The sequence below is a fragment of the Eucyclogobius newberryi genome, unplaced genomic scaffold (genome assembly GCF_026437365.1).
Source record: "Eucyclogobius newberryi isolate DKJ021-1_F unplaced genomic scaffold, fEucNew1.0.hap1 SCAF_16, whole genome shotgun sequence".
Classification (NCBI taxonomy): Eukaryota; Metazoa; Chordata; class Actinopteri; order Gobiiformes; family Gobiidae; genus Eucyclogobius; species Eucyclogobius newberryi.
In genome coordinates, this window is record NW_027315790.1 from 25,002,541 (window position 1) to 25,023,385 (window position 20,845).

The 20,845-nt window shown below is 40.6% G+C and overlaps 2 protein-coding genes across 3 annotated transcripts in view; one reads left to right on the top strand and one right to left on the bottom strand.

Moving 5' to 3' along the window:
- The window catches only part of LOC140362067 (small ribosomal subunit protein uS7-like), a 252,108-nt gene that overhangs the window by 124,824 nt on the left and 106,439 nt on the right, over positions 1 to 20,845 (top strand). The gene's annotated exons all lie outside the window — the stretch shown is intronic.
- On the bottom strand, positions 255 to 20,622 carry sfpq (splicing factor proline/glutamine-rich). Of its 2 annotated transcripts, XR_011927050.1 has the most exons (12): positions 19,444 to 20,622; positions 18,386 to 18,571; positions 18,008 to 18,309; positions 17,840 to 17,935; positions 17,473 to 17,669; positions 17,307 to 17,391; positions 17,126 to 17,237; positions 17,024 to 17,051; positions 15,428 to 15,525; positions 1,031 to 1,086; positions 878 to 956; positions 255 to 394 (listed from the first exon to the last, which is right to left on the bottom strand). XR_011927050.1 is itself a non-coding variant. In XM_072448073.1 (10 exons), the coding sequence occupies exons 1-10, from the start codon at positions 20,479 to 20,481 to the stop codon at positions 11,404 to 11,406; spliced, it is 2,253 nt and encodes a 750-aa protein (XP_072304174.1). In that variant the 5' UTR covers positions 20,482 to 20,622; the 3' UTR covers positions 11,086 to 11,403. The 2 variants fall into 2 exon arrangements, 1 of the variants encoding a protein (XP_072304174.1); XM_072448073.1 differs by lacking the exons at positions 255 to 394; positions 878 to 956; positions 1,031 to 1,086 and adding an exon at positions 11,086 to 11,514.

Sequence of the window (20,845 nt, forward strand, 5' to 3'; positions counted from 1 at the left end):
GGTCCAATGAACCAGGCACATGAGACGGAAGAGAACGCAGTGATCAAGTTTGTATTAAAAACACATTTAACAAAACAAATAAGTTTTTCTAAGTTCCACACAGTCCTTCTCACTCATTTTTAGCATGTTGATATCGTTATTATGTATTACCAAATTATTCTCTGTAACACTATCATTCGACTAAGTATAATATTCACCAAGTTTATAATCACCTCAATAATCTGTAATAGAAAGAACCAAATGTGCGAAATTTAAAAATTTGTACTTTTTATTGTAGTTTATTCTAGTTCAGCTTTTCTTCATGACATTTCAAAGCTAGCCAAAGCAGTGCCTTCTGTCCACCATGCCTGCTCGTGTCCTCCGCTGGTCATCTGGAGGTACTGCATTTTCAGATCTGCAAAAACAAATGCATATTTTATTTAAATACAGTTTTTCATAGAACAAAAAGGAAATGAGGAATTTAGAACTTCGACCAGAGCTTCTCATTTTTTCTAGGAGATAAAAAATGTATCCATGCCCAAAGCGAGTGATGTTATTGTTGTGTGACTGATATGAGGAAATTATCTTAGACCGAATTATGTTTAGTCTGAATTTAGCTCGTTAATCATTTCAACTAAGATAAGATAATTCCTTTGTCCACACATGAGGAAATTTCATTGTTGCAACGCAGGTAGATAGAGGAAAAGGACAGATAACTTATAGGAAGTTTAACTTCCTATAATTAACTAGAGGTACATCTAAAAAGGCAGACTAGGAGCTGAAAGTTTGAGAATCAAGAGAATATTTTTCATGAACAGGTAGATGCCAGATAAACAGGCAAAGAATATGGGAAATAAAAATGTCAATATGTTATTGTGAAAAACATTGTAAGTCTTACGTTAAAGTATCCCCTCGATATCCCCAGTGCGATTATCGACCGCCATCATCCAGGTCCAAGACTTCAGTTTATCTTTTGGCTACAGAAAAGAAAATCACCATTAATCCAAGATGATAAATTCGGCTCAGATAATTGACAGATAATTTTTCTTACCGTACTCAAAGTAATCGTGCAGTGGGTCGTCAGCCTCCTTCAATCAATCGAGACTCCTGAAACAAGAGACCCACAATGAGGATGGAGCAGTGGAGCAGGTTTCTGTCTTCAGCGTCACACATGTTTGATCTGTTTGTGTCATTTTTATGTGTGGCAGTTTACCGTGTACCATTAGATTTGTGTTTGAAGTATGTAACTATGTTAAAATGGTAGGAGAAAAATGCATCTCATTCTGTTGCAGCCCTCGAGCAAAAGCACAACGCCGGGGCTCTGCAGACGATCTGCCGCAGGCCTTAAATCCACAGTGAAAACCTGTCCATACAACACCACAGGAGCAGTACATTCAGGGTCGTTCTGGCACCACACTCAGAAATGGAGAGATCTTAGCAGATTGATTGAATGGATCACAGTGCAGACAATAAAACTTCACCGCCTCAGAAGCATAGGCCACTTCAGTTCATGAACAAACACTTCAAAGAAGCAACAAAATCCACACCCCATAGAATATGCACAACCGCATGTGACGCGTGCTTGACATGCCCGAGAAAAAAAGTGGTGAAACTAAAAATAATTCCCAAATGAACTGGCCTATTGCAAAGCACCATCCTGTAAATGTTATGCAAGGGCCTGTCACAATAAACAATGTATAAGCATTATGTATTACTACAGAAACAATACTTTGTGCCACTGACACAACCATAAAACTAGATAGTAATGTACAACATTAAAAGATGAGCTTCAATAAATGAAACGATAATCAGCCATAGAAGTTACTTCAACCTTCTACAGCTCATATCAATATTTGTATTACAAATATAATCTCACCATTTGTGCAAAGAAAATGCACATACAATAAATATGAGTCCAAAAATGTATTGTTCCATTATTCATGTATGAATAAGTTGATATAGTAATTATTGTGACAGGCCAAGTTATGAAGCTTTTCTGAGCTATTCAATTGATGTTATATTCAGATCTTTTCTCAAAAAACCATCAAGTGTGCTGGATGCTGAAGCCATGCGTTTTCACTATAATTACCACTTGTGACACTCATGTTTGCAAGAACAAAAAGGCAGTGCTAGAGTTTATAATAGTCTCTAAAGTCATCTATATTTTTTATTCACAGATTCATTTTCAGCAGTGAGATTCTCAACAGGTTCTTTTGGGAGCAAACAGTCCAGTCTCAATTTAAAATGGATGCAAGTTTTTGGAAGCTAGTTTTTAAAATGTTTGTCTTTGTGTGTCTTTAAACAACATGCTCTGAAAAAGTGACATAAGCCTGTCAAACACATCGTCAATCCAAAAAGAATAACTGCATTTTGATTGAATAAAAACATTTAAATGTGCTGTATACATTTCATGTAGAGTAGTCATCCTGAGGCAACCAGTTAAGAACCATTGAAGTATTTTGCAGGAACAAGAACAGCTGTGGTTTAGAGATTTATGAGAACTGGGCATTAGGTGACTCTTCATGTAGCACATCACAGCTGTCACTTTAGTGAACAATTCATTCAGCTTGGTCAATGTAATTTAAGTGTACAATGCATATATGCGTTTTAATGTATGTAGTGTCATCAGGGGAGGACAAAGGAGTCTGTTGTCCCAGGCGACAGGCATTTAGGGGCCCAGATAGAACCCTCTTTCCATCAAATCATATTATGAGTGTGGCTTCTTACTGAAGTACCGAGTGTCACTGAATTATAACATGCTCCTTTGCGCTTCTAGAACTGTACAACGATTCTGGAGATAGAATGAACCTCAGACGGTCAATATAGTCTCATCAATGAGAAACTGTTGTGTGAAGAGTAATGCTTTTCAGATAAAGGCTGAAGGTGCAGGCAGTTATTCAGACTGACCCGAGTGTATTACTATAATCAACCGGCACAGACAAGTCAATAAATTCAACTGTATCAAGATAAAAACTTAATACTATTACACTATTGTAGAAAACAGTGTATATTCTAGTACAACATGGCAGACCGTTGGCTGCAACCGCTTCATTCAAAAGGAAACAATTATAGCACTAAATGTCAACACACAACTGGTTTATTGCAATTGAACAAAGGTTTAGCACATGGTAGTGGAGTTCTGCACTGAGAAGATCGCCAATATTTAGGCACACAGAAAAGACCACACAAAGTCCACCACTAGAGGGCACATGGACACATCTGCACTGTGATGCCATTCTTCTGAAGTGTGATGCCAGGCGCCTGGGTTGCCTCAGACATTATTTGTTATTTTCCCATCGTGTGTTGAGTGTAGACTTACCTCTGGCAGCGGCTCAGTGAAATACCTCTGGGGTAAACATGTCCAGGCTTTATTGTGACTTCTACTGCAGACACGGGGCAGCTACAGCTCCACACACACAGCACACTGACACAACACAACACTCGCTCACAGTAAAGTGCTCAGGGCTGGGGTAGACGAGTGTCTGGTCCTGTTTCACAAAGGAAGTTCAATAAACCCAGATGTTGAGAGTTGTTCTCCCCTGAGACAGACAACTTGGAGTTTTCTGTTTTACTAAACAAGTTTGGAGCAGAGTTAAGAGTATCCCAGAAAAGGGGATTAACTCTGAAGCTAGGAGGCTTTATGACATTTTAGTATCCTTCATTAATGTTTGCATTGCTCAACATATTTTAAGGCATAACTTGATACAATATCATGGCTGCAAGTTGGGTTGGGTTGTATTTGATCAGTTTTATTAAACATCATTGCTTTCAAGGCAAATTAAATTTGGAATATCACAATAGAATCCCATGAATATTCCAGTTGTGAAGGGAGGCATATTGACACAAATGTGCCTCCAGTCTTATGGTTAATAAAGAAGGGTTTTAGTTGATTTATTGTATTTGTATAACCCATTTTCTTCTGCTGGTCGGTTGCATGTCTGCATGTCCCCTCGGGGATGAAGAAAAGTAATTTTGATTCTATAAGACAGTCAAGACCATACAGCCCTGCCCTAGTAGTAAAGTAATTTTAGGCAAAAAATGTCAAATCATTAACCTCTTGTCAAGTGGACACATCTGTGAAAGAGTAGGTGAACTGACCAATCCGAATCCTCAGGAGCAGACTCTGGTTGAACTCAAAAGTTAGCGGAATAACTGTTTCCACCTAAACTCCCTTTGTGAAACAGGCAGAAGTTATCATCCAAGTCAGGTTTATTAAAACCATCTTTGTGAAACTTCAGACTCAGTTTGGCCGAGACTCGGGGTCAGAGTTTTCAGAAAACCTGCTTTGTGAAACAAAAGCAACATTTCATTGAAGAAAAGCTAGAGAACACCTCAAGTCTGACAGGTTCTCCTGTTTTTCTAATTATGACTAAATTCTGTCGTATAGAACCTGTGGTGAATATTTATACTAGTTTTATTCCTGTTAAGTTGCAGTTTGTGAAGACTTTGGAAAATAATTTTAAAATTACAGAAAGTTCTAAAACTGAATCTCTGATATCAATATGCGACGTGCCATTGAAAACATTGATTACATTTTAAGTTTAATAATTAACTTTTAATCATTCAACAACATAGCGGTGTTATATGGCATGGTTTGTCATATCATAACTAACTGTATATGGATCATGGCTCTAGTTTACAGTATGGTTGCTTGGTAACAGTTGTGTTGCTGCTGATGTCCAAGCAGGAAGCACAATTCTAAAATTTACAAAAATGGACAAGCTGGGGACAAATGTTAGTTAAATCTGAATTGTGTAGTCTAACCCAGTCATAAACTACTAAAATATGTAGATAAATATCAGGCTTAATAGAGTCAAAATGTATCAAACTGCAATTTGGCATTTAGATAATGACTGCAGTGATCACTGTTATTGAAGGGTGAGGAATCACTGGCTCTATAAAACTATGAACAGGAACAGTGCTGGTGTAAGATTAGAGCTATGATACAGTGCCTAAAAATTTAAAATCGATTGTTTTAATGCAGGAGATGAGAATAATGTTGCTCAAGAGTCAAATGTTTCACATTGCTTTAGGTCTGTTTGCATTTACAAAGAATATCAACATTGAAATGGCACAGTTCACAGAAGCCAGCACGGACCAAATCAAATGATGATATGAAGCCCGACATGGCCTGCCCGACATGGCCTGCCCGACATGGCCTGCCCGACATGGCCTGCCCGACATGGCCTGCCCGACATGGCCTGCCCGACATGGCCTGCCCGACATGGCCTGCCCGACATGGCCTGCCCGACATGGCCTGCCCGACATGGCCTGCCCGACATGGCGTGGCTGTTGTCAGACCGCAATATGACAGAATCCAAGTTTTTCATTGGATTACAAATGCTATATTTAACATAATATTGAAAAGTAACTAATGGTGGATAGGGTATTGCCTGAGTAGTTCTATTGAGACTCAAATACAAGGAGCTCAGCTAGCTATCTAAGTCACTTGGTACTTCTTCAGAACATTTAAATCATATTAATGCACAACTTATAGGGTCCTTTAAATGTGCAAAGGGAAAGCTGGCCCACTTTGACAGCTGTGGTCAGTGGAAACTTTATCTTAAAGCGCCCATAACAAGTCATAACTTCAAATGGACCAACTTGGTGGAAAACTGGTGGGAATACTTTGGCGTGGATGCTATTCCTATGTTACTTTAAGCAAAACATTACCTGATACCTACAATGTAATGCCAAACAGGCATTGGGCTTGATTTGCAACAGCTAAATGTAAATAATTTTAGCCTAAAAAAGGCCAAATATCCAGCTATAAGCATGAATGTTTACCACTGACAGATTATGTTGGTTAGAGTTCCTCCATCGCGTTTAAGATGTTCAAACCTGTTAAAGAAAAACAAAAGTACACACAACCAACACACAAACAGTACAACAGAAGCTCCATACTTCACTTCAGTGGTCTAAAAGAATAATACTTAATGTTTGTTATTAGTGTTCAGGTGAAAACTAAAGCTTGGCATGAATTCGTATATGTAACGCATAAGCTGCACTTTCCTACATTTTTCTATTCAGTTCCTCCAGTAACGGGAATTATGACAGTAAATAGAAAAGCACATTGAGTGCCTTGAAGGTGGAAAAGCACAATATAAATATACTGTAATAGTTATAATAATCCATACTAATCTTTAATTCTTAAACCAAGCATAAACAAGAATCTGTTTTATAATTAAATTATTTGTATTCATTACAGATGACAGTGAAACACATCCTTGATATAATTTTGTTATGTTTGAAAACACTACCAACGTTTGTGTTCGTTCTTGGCTAACCTGGCCAGCCTGTTGATTTCTCACAATATTTGTGAGTTCACAAACTCTTGAGAATCCATCTAGCCAGTCTCCCACTGTTTGGTTTGCGATGCCGCCAGTGTGCTGGACCAATCACAGTGCAGCATTGTGGTTTGGGCAGAAGTCAAAAGGGACAAACCTAAAACAAACATGGCAACGCTTATAGATATAGGCCATTTTATGACCATTACTTGAACATAGGACTTGGATGAGGTTGAGGAAGAAGTCAATGCTTTTCTCTGACTGGATGTAACAACCGTTTGATTTCTCCGCTTGTTCTGCCGTTGTGACTCTTCAAAACAATAGTCAAATATCGTCATGACATTCCATCAATTCCACAGAGCATTCGGTGAGACTTTCCAGACTGATATTGTGTAGAACTCAATTCCGAGAGCTACTCATATTAATCTGGCATGAGCCAGATTAGTTCTCAGCAGACCCACCCCTAAATTCAAAAACTACTTCAGAATTTACTTAATTTTTAAAATGAGAGGCCCAGAAATGTTAATCATTTACTGATGCAATGGCCAAGGGTAAAAAAATCATATTGGGAATGAACAAAAACTAGAATGGATAACATCAGTAAGTGGAGTAAAGTATTTTGGTAAAGATATAGTCCCGATCGGATAATTTGCTCCACTTTTCCCACTGGGGGAAATAGATATATTTATAGCGCGTATAACGTACACAGATTGTACATGACGCTCCACCTAAAGTTTGTGATCTATAAAAAGACAATTTAACTTTGAAAATATGCAATCTGAAGATTGCATGTGTGGACTTTCAAATATGCACCAGAGATTTCTCCTTAAATCAAGAAGTTTGAGTGGGGTTGTGTTTTGACCATATATAACACTTTGTTAGAATTCCACATAAAGTTTTATAAAAGTAGATCCAAGATCTTGAGCTCTGCCTTGTCAGGATTTTACCTCCAGTGTCAGTTTCACATGGGTGGGGGAATCCCGAGTGCCCAGAGGAAACCCACAGACACAGGGAGATGTATGTAAACTGCACATAAAGACCCAATGTTGAACCCAGGACCTACTTGCTGTGAGGAGAAAGCCCCAACTACACCGTCCCCAGTCTGTTAGCGTATGGGTGAGTAAAAAAGGATTTCCATTAAAGCAACTGCTAAAGTGTCATACTGTAAAGGATTGGTGACCAATTCTGGGCCCTGGACCAGATAAATGCCCCAACAACTCTCCTCTCTTATAGGTATGGTTGCTTGTATCAACAAGTGAGCAATTTAAAAATGACACAACCCCGTCTTTATCCTCATCTTTGTTCTCATTTGTGTTTGTTGTCAAAGCCAAACACCGTTTACTAGCCAGCAGTCAGCGTATGGGCGTCTTCTCCCAACTGCCCACTCTTTCTTGCTGTATTTCAAATAAGACTCATGCACTGAAAATGCAAATTATAAAGTTGTATTTAGCCTTGTATCTGCACCATTCCCATATCTGGCCCAGCAGTGAACTGTAGCAGAGTCAAAAGACTGTTGCTGTTTTGAGTGGGAAAACAGCAGAACTAGAACCAGCTTGGTGGAAAAGGTCATCTGCAGCTGGATTCTAATACCAAAAGGGGGCAACATTGCTCATCGGGGGTGTAGCTCAAGCTTTGCACACGTGTCGTTACTACCTCGGAGTCATGAGTTTGAGTTCCAGCCTCAACCGTTTGCAAAACGCCTCTCCCCACTTCACGCTATAGCCGTCGAGTCAATTAATGGTTTCAGGCCAGAAAATATTATAAAGGAAGCCAAAACTATAGGTTTACTGGCTCCAGTCGCTTTGGGTCAGGGTAGCTGTGGCAACTGTTGGAATTGTGCCTTTAAAGATATTTTGCCCAAATATTTTATGTTTAACAATTTGGTATGCAATAACGGGCTTGACAGTAGATCACACCTGTTAAAAGAAAGTGGTACAAATATGCAACATAACCAAACAATCTACATTTGCTCCCCGGAGTCTCAGTTGTTACAAACCAGTCTACAGTAAGAGTCCATGCAACACAGGAGATCCAGTATTTATATTAGAGCAGTGAACAAAACCCATTTAGTATTAAAACATGGAATTGACAAAGGCATACTATGAGGACATGTCTTTATAAATATACTAAACACTCAAAAAGACAAAAAAATGCAGTGCTCAACATTGATTCATGCATTATGCCAAAAAGGCAGTGCTTCAGCCCGGTACAAACTAAAAAGTGCATAATCCAAAATTCATTCCCCCGAATTTGAAAGCAACAAGTCACAAATGTGCATTACTTTGAGATGGGACCTGCACGAGATGCCCTTTATAGAAACTGGATCTCCGAGCTTATAAATGCAGTAATTTTAGGCAAATTGTCCCATGCAGAAGACGGGGGGGAAAAAAAAGTAGCTACCACTTCATGAGAAAGAGTTTGTGTCTTTGAGGCTCATGGTGCTGCTGAACCACATATTCTCTTGTCGATAGAGTTCAAACATGTATAAATCTTGCAGGTTGGAGTGTCAGGCTATCCATTATTAAAGTTGTGATAGTGTGAAGAAACATCACCATTAACAATTAAATCATTCACTTCAATTTCTGTGCCAAATTTGTCTGGCTGTTTCATATTAACTAACTTTTGGAGAATGAATACAAATTTGTTTAAAACATTTTTTTTCTTTTAGTTCTTAAGATTATACTCTTTGTTTCTGTCCAGTGCCCCCCCCCCAAATCCTCCATAGTATGCCTTTAATATTAAATCAGAATACAACAAGGATCTTCCACTTACTGTATGCTTTGACTTCACCTACCACATGTGTCTTTGCTCAAGAGCAATGAGAAACAGGTCCTTTGGTGCCAAAGTAGTGATTTGATGTAGACATCAGGGTTCTGCTGTGGTAGCTTGTGGTTTTCCATTTGTTTGGACAATGGTGTAATGTTAGTCATTTAAAAAAAGGTAAATGTCTAATTTTAGTCAAGTCTAAGTCAAGCCCCCAGGCTTTTACAGGGCAAATCAAGAGCCCTCATTAGAGAGTAATTAAAAGACTTGAGTCATGTCATTCTTCATCAAAAAGTCACAGGTTGAGCCAATTTAAGGCTTTGTGGTTCTCTCATGAATAATCAGAGCTTTAAAACAAGCTTTGAAATTACATATCTTATAGATATGAATCTAGCCAAATCGAGAGTCGCCAAGTCCAGTCACTGGCTGCCCTTCGGAAACAAGTCTCTAGACACAAAAACAGGACACAAGCTCTACATCTGTTTAAGCAATGCCTAAAGAGCTTTTCAGTGCACAAATATGGACTGTATGTGCTAGAAAAAACAAAAAAACAATTGCATCGCAAGCATTAAAATGGCCGTGGCTTGTGCAACATGGAACATTAAGGCAATTTCCCAATGCATTACTGAACAACAGATTTCTGCTTTGTTTCGCCATTGGTTTTGTGATGGATAAAAATGTTGTTAGGCCACTGCCTGAAAGGTTAAAATGCACACAAAAAAAAAATTCTGGTGCAAGTTCTTCTACAGGAGCCTCAGAGGGTCAACACAGACCGCTGATGTTGGATCTTTAATTGTTCCAAAAGTGTTTTTAAAAAACAAAACAAAAAATGTACTAGGTTTCAGCTTGTAGGACAAGTTCCTGATGGTTCTAGGAACTTCTGATTCCCTTTGTGAGCAAATGCAACAAAAAACTCTTATATTAAATCTGATGCAATTATCCGGTGACATATAGTTGCCCAAAGCGGAGACATTGAATGTCTAGCCTGAACCATTAGCCTGTGATAAATGTGTCATTGGTTAATTCAAACAAACCATTTATTGTCAGCAACCAACTTTAAGTGGAATTTTTATTTGGTTATGCAAATTTGTAAGGGCATATTTTACAGACAAAATGTATCAAAAACAAATTTTGAATAATTTTAAGGATACTATAGCTCAACAGTGAATCTTCATTCAATAGTGTGTGCGCACTTAAGTCTGCGTTCTACCCGTGTAGAGCACTTTAGCCATAATTACCATAAAAGTCGGACTATAAGTCACATGCTTTGAACCCTGCGGCCTATAAAATGATGCGGCTAATATATTACAGGCTAATGGATGCTAGGGGCGCTCTAGCAGGAAGCGCACCCTTGTGCTCGCTCGAAAGTACAAGCCAAGAGCGGAGTCGGTACATGAAGACAAGGTAAATTAGCTCACAAAAAGAAATGACAAGGGTCAGTCAGATGTGTAAGCTTTAGAATGATGCACGTTTTATTACAGTCCCACTCATATTCACCGAGATTATCACGCAAAGATACATGTGGAGCGCGGACATGCGATATAAGGCGGTCAGTTTCATAACTATAAGACCTGCGGGTAACTCACGAGACAGCACCCACGGTCAAAAGACAACCTCCGCATCACTACTGTGTACCATCTTTCTGTGTCAATATCTCATGGTACAACGTGGAGACCTGGACCAGTGGTTTATATATGTGAAAAAAGTGTGTCCTTTGTAAATTCCGTTGGTGCGGCTTATATTCAGCACTATATAGTCAGACTTTTATGGCAGTGTCGAGATTATAATGTTAATGTCGTAGAAATAGGACAATGGACTGTACCAGCACAGGACGATCAGGATGTTTTTGTTTTTTTTACTTCAAGAGGAATTTTCTCATCTAATAAATCGGAATATACCCAGTCAAACGCAATCTTGGCTTTAACATAAAACTCTGAAAACTGACCCCATCCACTCTGTAAAAACTACATGGAAATACTCCCATACCAGGTGTGGCAGTACAATGACAATTGATCATTTATAACTTTTCTAAAGTAATCAGTTTCTCAAGAGTTCCTTCATAGAACCAATGTCCTTTATTATATAACATGCGTTGACTCCAAATGCAAGGGCACAAACACAGCCATAGAAAGTTGAAACATCACGACGACTCACAGAGCATAAAACATTTAGGGAAATTATACATGGGTCTTGGAGAACTACTGATCACATGATGGTGACCTCACTACTAAAACTACAAAATAAAATAAAAAAACTGACCTTCATAAAATGAGTAAATAGTCAGGCTAAAATGCTGCAACACTTGAACTTAAATACAAAAAAAACATGTTTCAGTAGATTCTATACAAAGAATGCTGCTGGGAGCAACGGTGGTTTAAAATCGGGGTTTTTTAGCGGGACCATCAAACTCTTCGCGGACCCTGCCGTAGCCAGGGTTACCAGGACCCATTCCCCGCGGGCCGCCCTGTGCAAAGCGCTCGCTACGCTGTGGGGCGATAAGCGAGAGGGGCAAGTACAGTTCATGTCCGTGAGGGTTTTAGCATCGGCGAAGACGATTAGATTTATTCATAATAATCAGCAGGAGACACGTCCAAGGAAACGTTCCAAAATGAAGGTCCAGAGGTGCCACAGGTAACATACGGGAAGAAAAGAGGGTAATGCTATCGTTAGTCAGTGCCTCACCAGGAAGCAGCATCTCCACTTCACGCTACAAGCAAATGTTGCTATAGATGCCGCCGATCAAGTTATTCTTATTTAACTTAACAAAACATTAATACAGTAGGACGTTAAGTAATGGGTATAGTGGCCTCTAAAGGAAACCACTAACAGTATAATATTAAAATCCAACTGTTTATATATATATATATATATATATAGAGGCTACAGCGCAAGTGTAGACTTATCTCTGCAAACTTTACAATAGTGTTGTGTATCAGTCAATTATTGCCTAAAACGGGGCAAGTTCAAGTTAAACATGCCATAAAGTTAGTTTAACTTTAAACGGTGCAAAACAAACTCGACATGTTCCCGTAAGCAAGTATTTATGTACCATCAAACACAAAGTACATTGCTAAAATCCCTTAATTGTAGAGTTAAGTAACAATTTAAAAAGTTGTGGAAGTTATGACCCAGCCTGTAGCAAAGAGTTTGCTGCAAAGACACATGTTAAGACACAAGAGCATGAAGCACCTGAAACGGTAAATATGGAAGGACCTGATATTACCATCCCCAGCCATCTTCAAGATCCTTAACGGTGCTCTTATGGACATTTAACTAGGTGAGAACCCCATTGAAATCAAAACCTCTTTTACAAGGGTGACCTGGAGATACGCTTCTGGAGCCAATATTTTGAAAGTCTAATTAAAAATCTGAATCGTTATATTTTTTAATCAGATGCCATTCTGCTTTTTAAAAGAAAGAATACCTCAATGGGAGCAGTTCATTGTGTCTAATGAACCATCAAAAGGAATAATAGAGGATTTTTGGCACGCAATCAGAGTCATTTCCTCGTGGCGTGGACGTCCGAGTAGTTCTCCCACGTGTCAATCATTCCCTGCAGCCTCGTTCTGGCTCATTCCCAGGATAACAGCACGTTTCCCAGGATAACAGCACGTTTCCCAGGCTGCGCATGCATGGTTGATATGCTGGTGCGTGTTTAGTGAGTTCCTTCAGAGTACAGTACAAAATGACAGAAAAAGACTGTTGGGGCTCAGAAGGGACGGAAATCTGCAGAGACGAGAGATGCAATGCGATCAATCGCGCTAATAAACACACATGAAGCAGCAGGGCTGTTGCGCGCTTCCACACAAGGTTTGATGGGAGGCGGCCTCTTGGAAACAACAGGAGAGTGGGGGCAAGTGTGCGCATGCGCATTTTTAAAGAAACGGTCGCTTGAGTTCTCAAATCGGCAAAAAATCCTCTATTATTCCTATAATTTAGCTCGAATTCAAAATACACAGTTCTCCAATTTCTTACAGAGAGTGAGTCTGGTCACAGAGACCTCTGTTGCTCAAACTCGAGCAGTGCAATCAGATGCGTTTATTTTGTGAAGCATGTGAAACAAGAGCTCATTGGTCCATTATGATTTTGAACAAAAAAAACTTCTCCCACAGCAGACTAACAATTTTTGCTTCGAAAATTGAATCTAATCCTTTTCATTCCCTGTGATTTTTTTTCTCCCTTTCTTTTACCCCTCATAAGCCACCATATTTGTTTTGATATGGATATGCGTGTCACTTATTGGCTATCAATCCCTCCCACCTGAACTCTGAAATGCAGGACACGATGAACTAACAAATTCACACTATCAATGTGACAACATCTACATTTACAGTTATGATTAGGGATGCATAAATCCAGCTTTTTCACTGGTTAAAATTTAGGTGTCACATGTCCATACTTACTGGATGTAAGTTGGTTAAAGGGCTACTAGAGATTGTTGAGGAAAGAAACTTAAATTTTATGTTTTATCACAATTACTGACACCATGAACAAAAGACAGGAACTCTTTCATTTACAATTCCTTCCAAAAAAAGTTAATGTGAAACATTAACTGCCCTAACCTTGCAATTTACATGAAGGTTTACATTTCTGGACTTTTAATTCACAACCTGAATCACTTAACCAATTAATCCTGACATCCCAAAATCTAAACTTACACTGTGATATTTGGGCCAATTGACAATTTTACACATGACAGTTTGAAAATCGTTCCTGAACTCCAGCATCGTGTGCCTGTCGTGCAGTGTGCAGGGGGAATGAGCTGAGAGCACCTGCTCACACTGAACGAACGACTTTGCTTAAACAAAGCAGGGCTTAAGTTAATTTCATAAAAGCACCGTTAAGGCTGAAGCGGGTTTTATGATACAAGCGTCATCAACATCTATTATTTACTCAGTAAAATCTTTGTTATAAAAATGTGATAACCTGAGATAGTCAAAGGCAGACCTGAAGAATTACACCGCCACAAATGGATAAACAACCATTGTTTGAATGAAATTGGCTTTCGATGAGCAATGTGTAACTGCCACAAACCTCTAAGTTAAAATATTATCTGCAGACACCCAAACTACATGGGAATGTTGGTGAACATCAGGGGTGTCCAAACTGTGGCCCATGGGGCAAATACGGCCCTCAGACCATAAATGTAAAATTTGAATAATTCAGACATGTTTATGTTACAAACAACCTAATATTAATGTCCAAGTCTTGTTAAAAGGTGTGGAGGAGCATCGAAACAATGTCAAATGCAACATTTCGAATGGTTCACTTCATTGTCTGAGGCCCTTTGCTCTGTATACATTTCAAAATGCGGCCTCGATGAAAAACGTTTGGACACCCCTGGTGTACATCAAGAAATAGCCCTTAAACATTTTAATTGTAAATTGAAGAGACAAGAGAACACAGCTGAGATGCCAGCTGAGTGGATGTGCAATAATAGCAGCTTTTGACAAACATGTTGTCAATATCACAAATGGAAACGTCATATCAGAAACAAACCTTTCAATTCAGTCATGAAAAAAAAAAAGTCAGGTCATAATTACCCAACAATATAAATGATACATTTAAGCCGATTTCTGTTTCTGAGGGAAGAAAAAATATATATCTATAATTTTCATTATTGACAATTTAAAACAAAATATGCATTTTCAAGTGAAAAGTGCTCAAAATAGGGCCTAAAAACCAGAGGCTGAAATCCATGACTTGATCATTTGCAATTCCAACCCGGTCATTATCAATATCGGTGCCTAAAATTCTGCACCAGGGCTCTGAAAGTATGAAATGACAAGATCTGATCAGCTCAATGTGCCATTATCTTTGTAATGGGCTAAGGCATTCCCTTCAGTCAGTCTTGAAAAAATGTGTAAAAGCCATAGGCATCAACCTGAACTAATGCTGAGGTACAAAAATGTATGATTCCACGGTAATATTTGCCAGTCCTGACAAAAAGTTATAGTTCTATAGACACTTAAAATACAAAATGTTATTGTAACAAAATGTGCCAGTAACACTAGAAGGTTCTGTGAGCACAAAGGTAGTCGAAAACACATGCCTCCTAAAGGTGCCTGTCCTGCTCACCTCAGACAGGGCTTGCAACTGCAGCCTACTACACCAGATACAATAATAGAGTGAGTAGCATTACGCTGTGAGACACAATATAGAGCCAAGAGTCTTAGTACAGGCTGATGCGCATTGACTTATTTTTTTTAAAAAAGTATAAGAACATGACTTTGGGGTTTTTGCCAGACACACTAAACCAATATGCCACATTTCCAACCAGCTTGGAAAATAAACACATGGCAGAGTAACGCTAAATCCATTATGCACAGCCCCCTGGGCCTTTATCAGCTTAGTATAAACTACAAACTACAAATCTTCCCAAAAAGGGGATACATTACCATGTCACTGCTCATCAGGCTGGGGGAGGAGCCAATTCCCGGCTGTCCCTCAAAGCCAATCCCTCCCATGCCGAACTTCTGGTTTGGTGTGCCAAAGTCTGCACGGAAGAGAACCATGTTAAGACCACCACAAACTTTATCTACTGGAAAACCAACATTAAATAAGAACAATTCAAATATTGCCTTCCCATAGCATTCGTTTTTCCCCCATTCAGAACAGTAACTTTCAAATGTACATTTCAACTGTTGTTTCTGATATTAACTAAATATTAGCGTGTTCATATGTTTCTCTCCCAGTATAAACTTTGTATTTTGACAAATCCAAATTTCTAGCATGTTAATGTTAAGACATTTTACACACAGGGAAATAGTTTGGATAATAAGTAGGGGAAAATGCAAGTTGTACTGACTTTAAAAGTTGACTAAAATAATGTTTTGATTAAGTAGAATGACAAAATACATAGATGATACAGGCCGCGAAATAGACGGGGGCCCGGGGCCCGTAAGCAGTCAAATATCCGGCGGGCCCGGGGTTTGAATTAGGAAGGGGGCCTGCCGTGCCCCCGTATCCAAGTTCCTCGAAAAAAAGAAAAAAAAATAAAGATTTACCTAGTAATTTAACCATATTTGGGACATTTTCATCGCTTAAGTTTCGTTTTGACAGACATGCCCACTTCGCAGTCTCCTCGCTTCTCATTGGCCGAGCGGTGTCCGTGATCTAATTTCGATGGCATCCGATTGGCCGCTGCGTTCGGTACTCGGAAATGCCCGGTCTAATTTTGCCCCAAAAGTTATATCTAGGTTGGCGGGAGTCAATCTCTACTCAGTCCACAATTCAGTCTTTTTAAAGTTGTTTGCAACAAAAGCTGTAGTTTTGCACATTAGGGACAATGTCAATGTGGAAGTATCCAAGGGCCCTAAGCCCTTGTTTTACACGCTAATAACGAGGTTTAAAACAACAAATTTATCTTGTACTTATAACGCTGCGCGCGCTTGTGGGCCCCTGAATTTGCAGGGGGCCCTAACTTTTTTAGGTAGGGCCCCCCCCTGGCCCCTAACTTCTTAAAATCTATTTCTCAGCCTGATGATATACATATCAGGATACAATTGTCCTATGATTAAGTCACATTTTCTGTTCCTCAGATTCAGCTTTGATGCTTCAGTATCAATACACAGAATGCCAAGAAGTCTGTCACGATATACATCAAAATATTGATATATTGAGCACCACCATACCAGTCATCATATTCATTCATATGAATATATACATATATGTATTATCCAAAAGAAAAGCATAAAATATGTATAGCGGGTGAAAACATCTGCAGCCACAACAAACAGGCTAGAAAAAAGTGAATATTATACATAGATTGAATGTGTCCCAGTTGGCTTAAGAGCAATTTATTTTATGTAATATTATGTGGCAGTGCCATATTAAGTACGTTAACTTGCGCCGGGTCTCCAAATGTAACATAGTTACTAAATTGAAGACTAATAGCGCTCAACTATAAAAGCATTTTCAGGCGCTTTCCAACCACGAAAACAACGTGGTAAAATTATGCATAAAATAAAGTTTAGATAATACAAAGCGCTCACCTGAACTCAACCGCATGTCTCTCTCCCTCTGTAATAAAAAGAGAAAAGATTATAAGTATTCTCAGCGAGCATCTTTGTGCAAAGTCTATGTTAAAAACTCACATCCATGAAGTTTCCCATCCTGTAGTTCTCTTCGCGCTGGCGCCGCAACTGCTCCTCCATCTCCCTCTTACGAAGCATCTCCTCTTCACGTCTGCGGCGCTCTTCCTCCTGCCTGTTAAAATCATGGCATTTAGACAAGCAGCTCATACACATAAAACGAGTAGAATTAAGGAAAAAGTACCTGAGCTGCATCTCTTTTCGCTTTTGCATTTCCTGGGTGTGCATCTCCTCCATGCGTCTCAGTTCTTCCTGTCTCCTCAATAAATCTGTGAAAAAGCAACATTAAACAGTCAATATCAAATGACTTCTGTAGGTGAAAATGGCACAAAGGACACCACTGTACGTACCTTGTCTGAGCAGACTGGCCTGGTGCTCATGGTAGGCATCCTCCATCTCGCTCTCAAGTTTCTCACGAGCTTCGCGCATGTTCTTCTCGACCTGCTGCCTCTGCTGCTTCTCCATCTCATCAAGAGACTTCCAGCGCTTGGAGTATTCAAATTCGAACGAGCCAGGATGGGCAAAGCGGGGCGGCTGATCCCTCTCCCTGAAAAGGAATACAAATAAAAACGTTTAAGCGTATACATGTTGGTTATCCCATTTTGCTATACAATTAAGATAGATAGCTGCCCATGTCACTAATGTTGCCACTACCAACCCCCATCCATCTGCGGGGACAAAAACAATGAGAGCAGACAGTGAAGGTCAAAGACTCACCCTTGGTATCTGGGATTCTTCTGTGCTAGTTTCTCTGGGAGGCCATCTTCATCATCAACCTGCTCCAGGGGCTCAACAACAACAGGGCGTGGAGATCTAGAACAACAGCAGATAAATATTACGACGTAAAATTGCACACTTAATATAAATGTAAATCGAAATACATACGAGGTTAACAGGAAGACACCCTCATTGCATCTGTCGAGGGCCTTTCTGGCTGCAGGCTTGGACGCAAACTCAACAATCCCTTTCCCTGTGGAGCGCCCGCGGTCATCAACAATTACGATGGCCCTCTCGACTAGACCGAATTGCATAAAGGCTTCCTCCAGGAGCTCGTTGGAGACAAAGGGTGACAGGTTCTTCACAGAGAGAGCGGCCGAGTGAGTGGCAAACCTGACGCGCAGAGGTCTTCCCTTCATAGGTATGTCATCCAGCTCCGCTTTAGCAATTTCTGCAAGCGCTCTAGACTCCTAAAACAAAAGAAATGCACTGGTTCATAAAACATTAATCAACACATGAAAATGACACTGTAAAGCAGGAACTTACCAGCCGGATAAAACCAAAACCTTTGGCTTTGTTGACAAAGACTTCGCTGGGCTCTCCGTATTTGGCGAACATTTTTTTGAATTCGTCATCTGAAATGTCATTGGGCAAATTACCAACGAACAAACGGCACCTCTGCGTGTACGTCTTCTCGCCTGGTTTCAACAGCATGGAGAGTTTAAACTCCATCTGAAATAAAGGAGATATTATTTAGACAAAAATTCACGCAAGGGAATTTTTCCCCTTCAAATACACTTAAAGGATTGGCTAGATTGACATAAAAGTATGTCTCAATATCTGTTTACATTGTCTCGATGTCTCGGAATGTACCTGGTTAAAGGGGACAGACCTTTTCCCCCCACTAGTGCATATAAGTAATAAACATTAACATGTATAAATTATTTTACATGACAATGACAGTACTGGACTGCACAAACATGCTAGAATAAATTTAAATCAAACCTCGAGTGAAACTGTATAACATGGCCAAAATCCGTGAATTTTGCCCTAATATGGCTTCTTTAATGTCTTGGTCGAAGTCTCGCACAAATACAATTAACAAGAAATGGGAAGAAATGTCGACTTAAACCCGTGTTTGGGAGATTAAACAAGATGTTCTGTAATATTTCGATGTTGCACATCTCCAACATAACCGCTGCCATTATGTCGTTTTTGATAAAGCTCGCACCTCTACAGACGAGAGTCTTTGTTTGGTCGTCGCCCATCCCCCACCGACAATACTGACCTACATTTAACGGCAGCACTAAATATGACTGCAACAGAGAATATGTTTGACATCGTAAGCCATAAATACAGTCACACGATACATTTTGAGAACTTGAAATTCGGAAATATGTGAGGTTTTGGAACTTGCTTCACAAAATGGTGGATAAGCGTCTCATTATGTAATGGTAGTTTGATGTGTTCACCATCAAACACACGGAGTCATTCCGCTAACTGGTTCAACAGAGCGCCGCCCGCCCAGAATGCAACATTGTAGAATTCAAACGCACCTCAATGCTAAAGGCTAACGCTGAGGCCTTGGGGGCGAAACAACATACCTTAGTCTTTTCCATGTCCTTATCCTGGTCGGTCTCCATCTGTCTTGGTTCATCCGCTTCCCGAGGCTTTGACACGGGTGGTCTATGTTGAAATCCCGATCTCTGGTTGTACTGATGATGGCCACCTCTTTGGCCATGTCTCTGGCCTTGCATCTGCGGGCCTGGTCTCGGGCCTGACTGGTTTGGCTGAGACCTTGGATGTCCCATGCCAGGTCTCGGGCCTTGCTGCTGCTGCTGCTGCTGGGGAACTGCAGCCTGGTTCTGAATCTGCTGATGAGGAGGTTTGGGGGGCTGCTGTGGAGCAGGTCTCGGGGGCTGCTGCTGGATCGGTTTGGGGGGCTGCTGCTGGATCGGTTTGGGGGGCTGCTGCTGGATCGGTTTGGGGGGCTGCTGCTGGATCGGTTTGGGGGGCTGCTGCTGCTGGGGTTTTGGGGCCTGTTGAGGCGCTTGTTGTGGTGGTTTGGGAGCTTGCTGTGCCGGTGGCTTAGAGGGCTGGGGTGTCGGAGGTTTAGGAGCTTGCTGTGGAGATGGTTTGGGTGACTGTTGAGGGGGTTTCAGGGTTGTTTGCTGCTGCTGCTGCTGCTGCGGAGGCTTCGGAATTTGCGGTGGTCCAGGCTTGGGGCTCTGTTGAGGAGCGGGCTTCGGCTGCTGCCCGTTCACATTGCCCGGGGGGGACTTTATCTGCTGATCCTGGGGCTTGGCCTGGCCGGGCGTCACTGCTGGCTTGGGTGGCGTCGATGGGATCTGGGGAGTTGTAGTTGTGGGCAGAGCCGGCGTCGTCGGCTTTGGTTCTGGGTTTTCTTCTTTCATGGGAGGCTTCATGGTGAGAGCGGGTCCGGGAGTTGGAAGTTTCGTCGGGGTAATCGGCTTGTTAAAGGTGTTACGTCGATTTTGGTTTTGGTTCTGAAAAGGATGGGTCCTGAAATGTTGATTTCCTGCAAAGCCTCCTCCACGCATCGGGCCTCCAGGCCCGCTGCCCCTCCGTGGGGCAAAATTGTTCATCCCCATTCCGCCGCGATTGTGGAAAAATCTAGACATTATTTGTTTTAATCTTGTTAATCTGGATTAAAAAGACAAAATATCTACGTTTCCACGTATTCACCTCGCCAAAGGTGTCCCTAAAATGGCGTCTAACAACAGCCGCGCTGGAGCTAAGTGAATGGCTTCTTCTTCCTCCACAGAGAGAGAGAGAGAGCCAGAGGCGCAGCGGCGGTTCTCATTGGTCACAAACCGGTGATGGGAGGGACTTTCCACGTTCATTGGTTCAGTGAGTGAAGAAATCGCAGCTGGGCCGTTCATTGGTCAGTTGATAAACACGCCTCTTATTTCATAAGCGTCATAAAGACTATGCGAGCGACTTTATTTAGTTGTTGTTGTTGTTGTTGTTGTTTTATGGCGGTTG

Bases quoted from the DNA above. Each gene is read 5' to 3' on its own strand.
- sfpq (XM_072448073.1), bottom strand. From the start codon at position 20,481: ATGTCTAGATTTTTCCACAATCGCGGCGGAATGGGGATGAACAATTTT. The intron at 18,310-18,385 runs GTAAGTTCCTGC...CTTTTGTTTTAG, and splicing joins GTTTTGGTTTTATCCGGCTG to GAGTCTAGAGCGCTTGCAGA. The intron at 17,052-17,125 runs GTGAGTTTTTAA...TTTTTATTACAG, and splicing joins GGATGGGAAACTTCATGGAT to AGGGAGAGAGACATGCGGTT.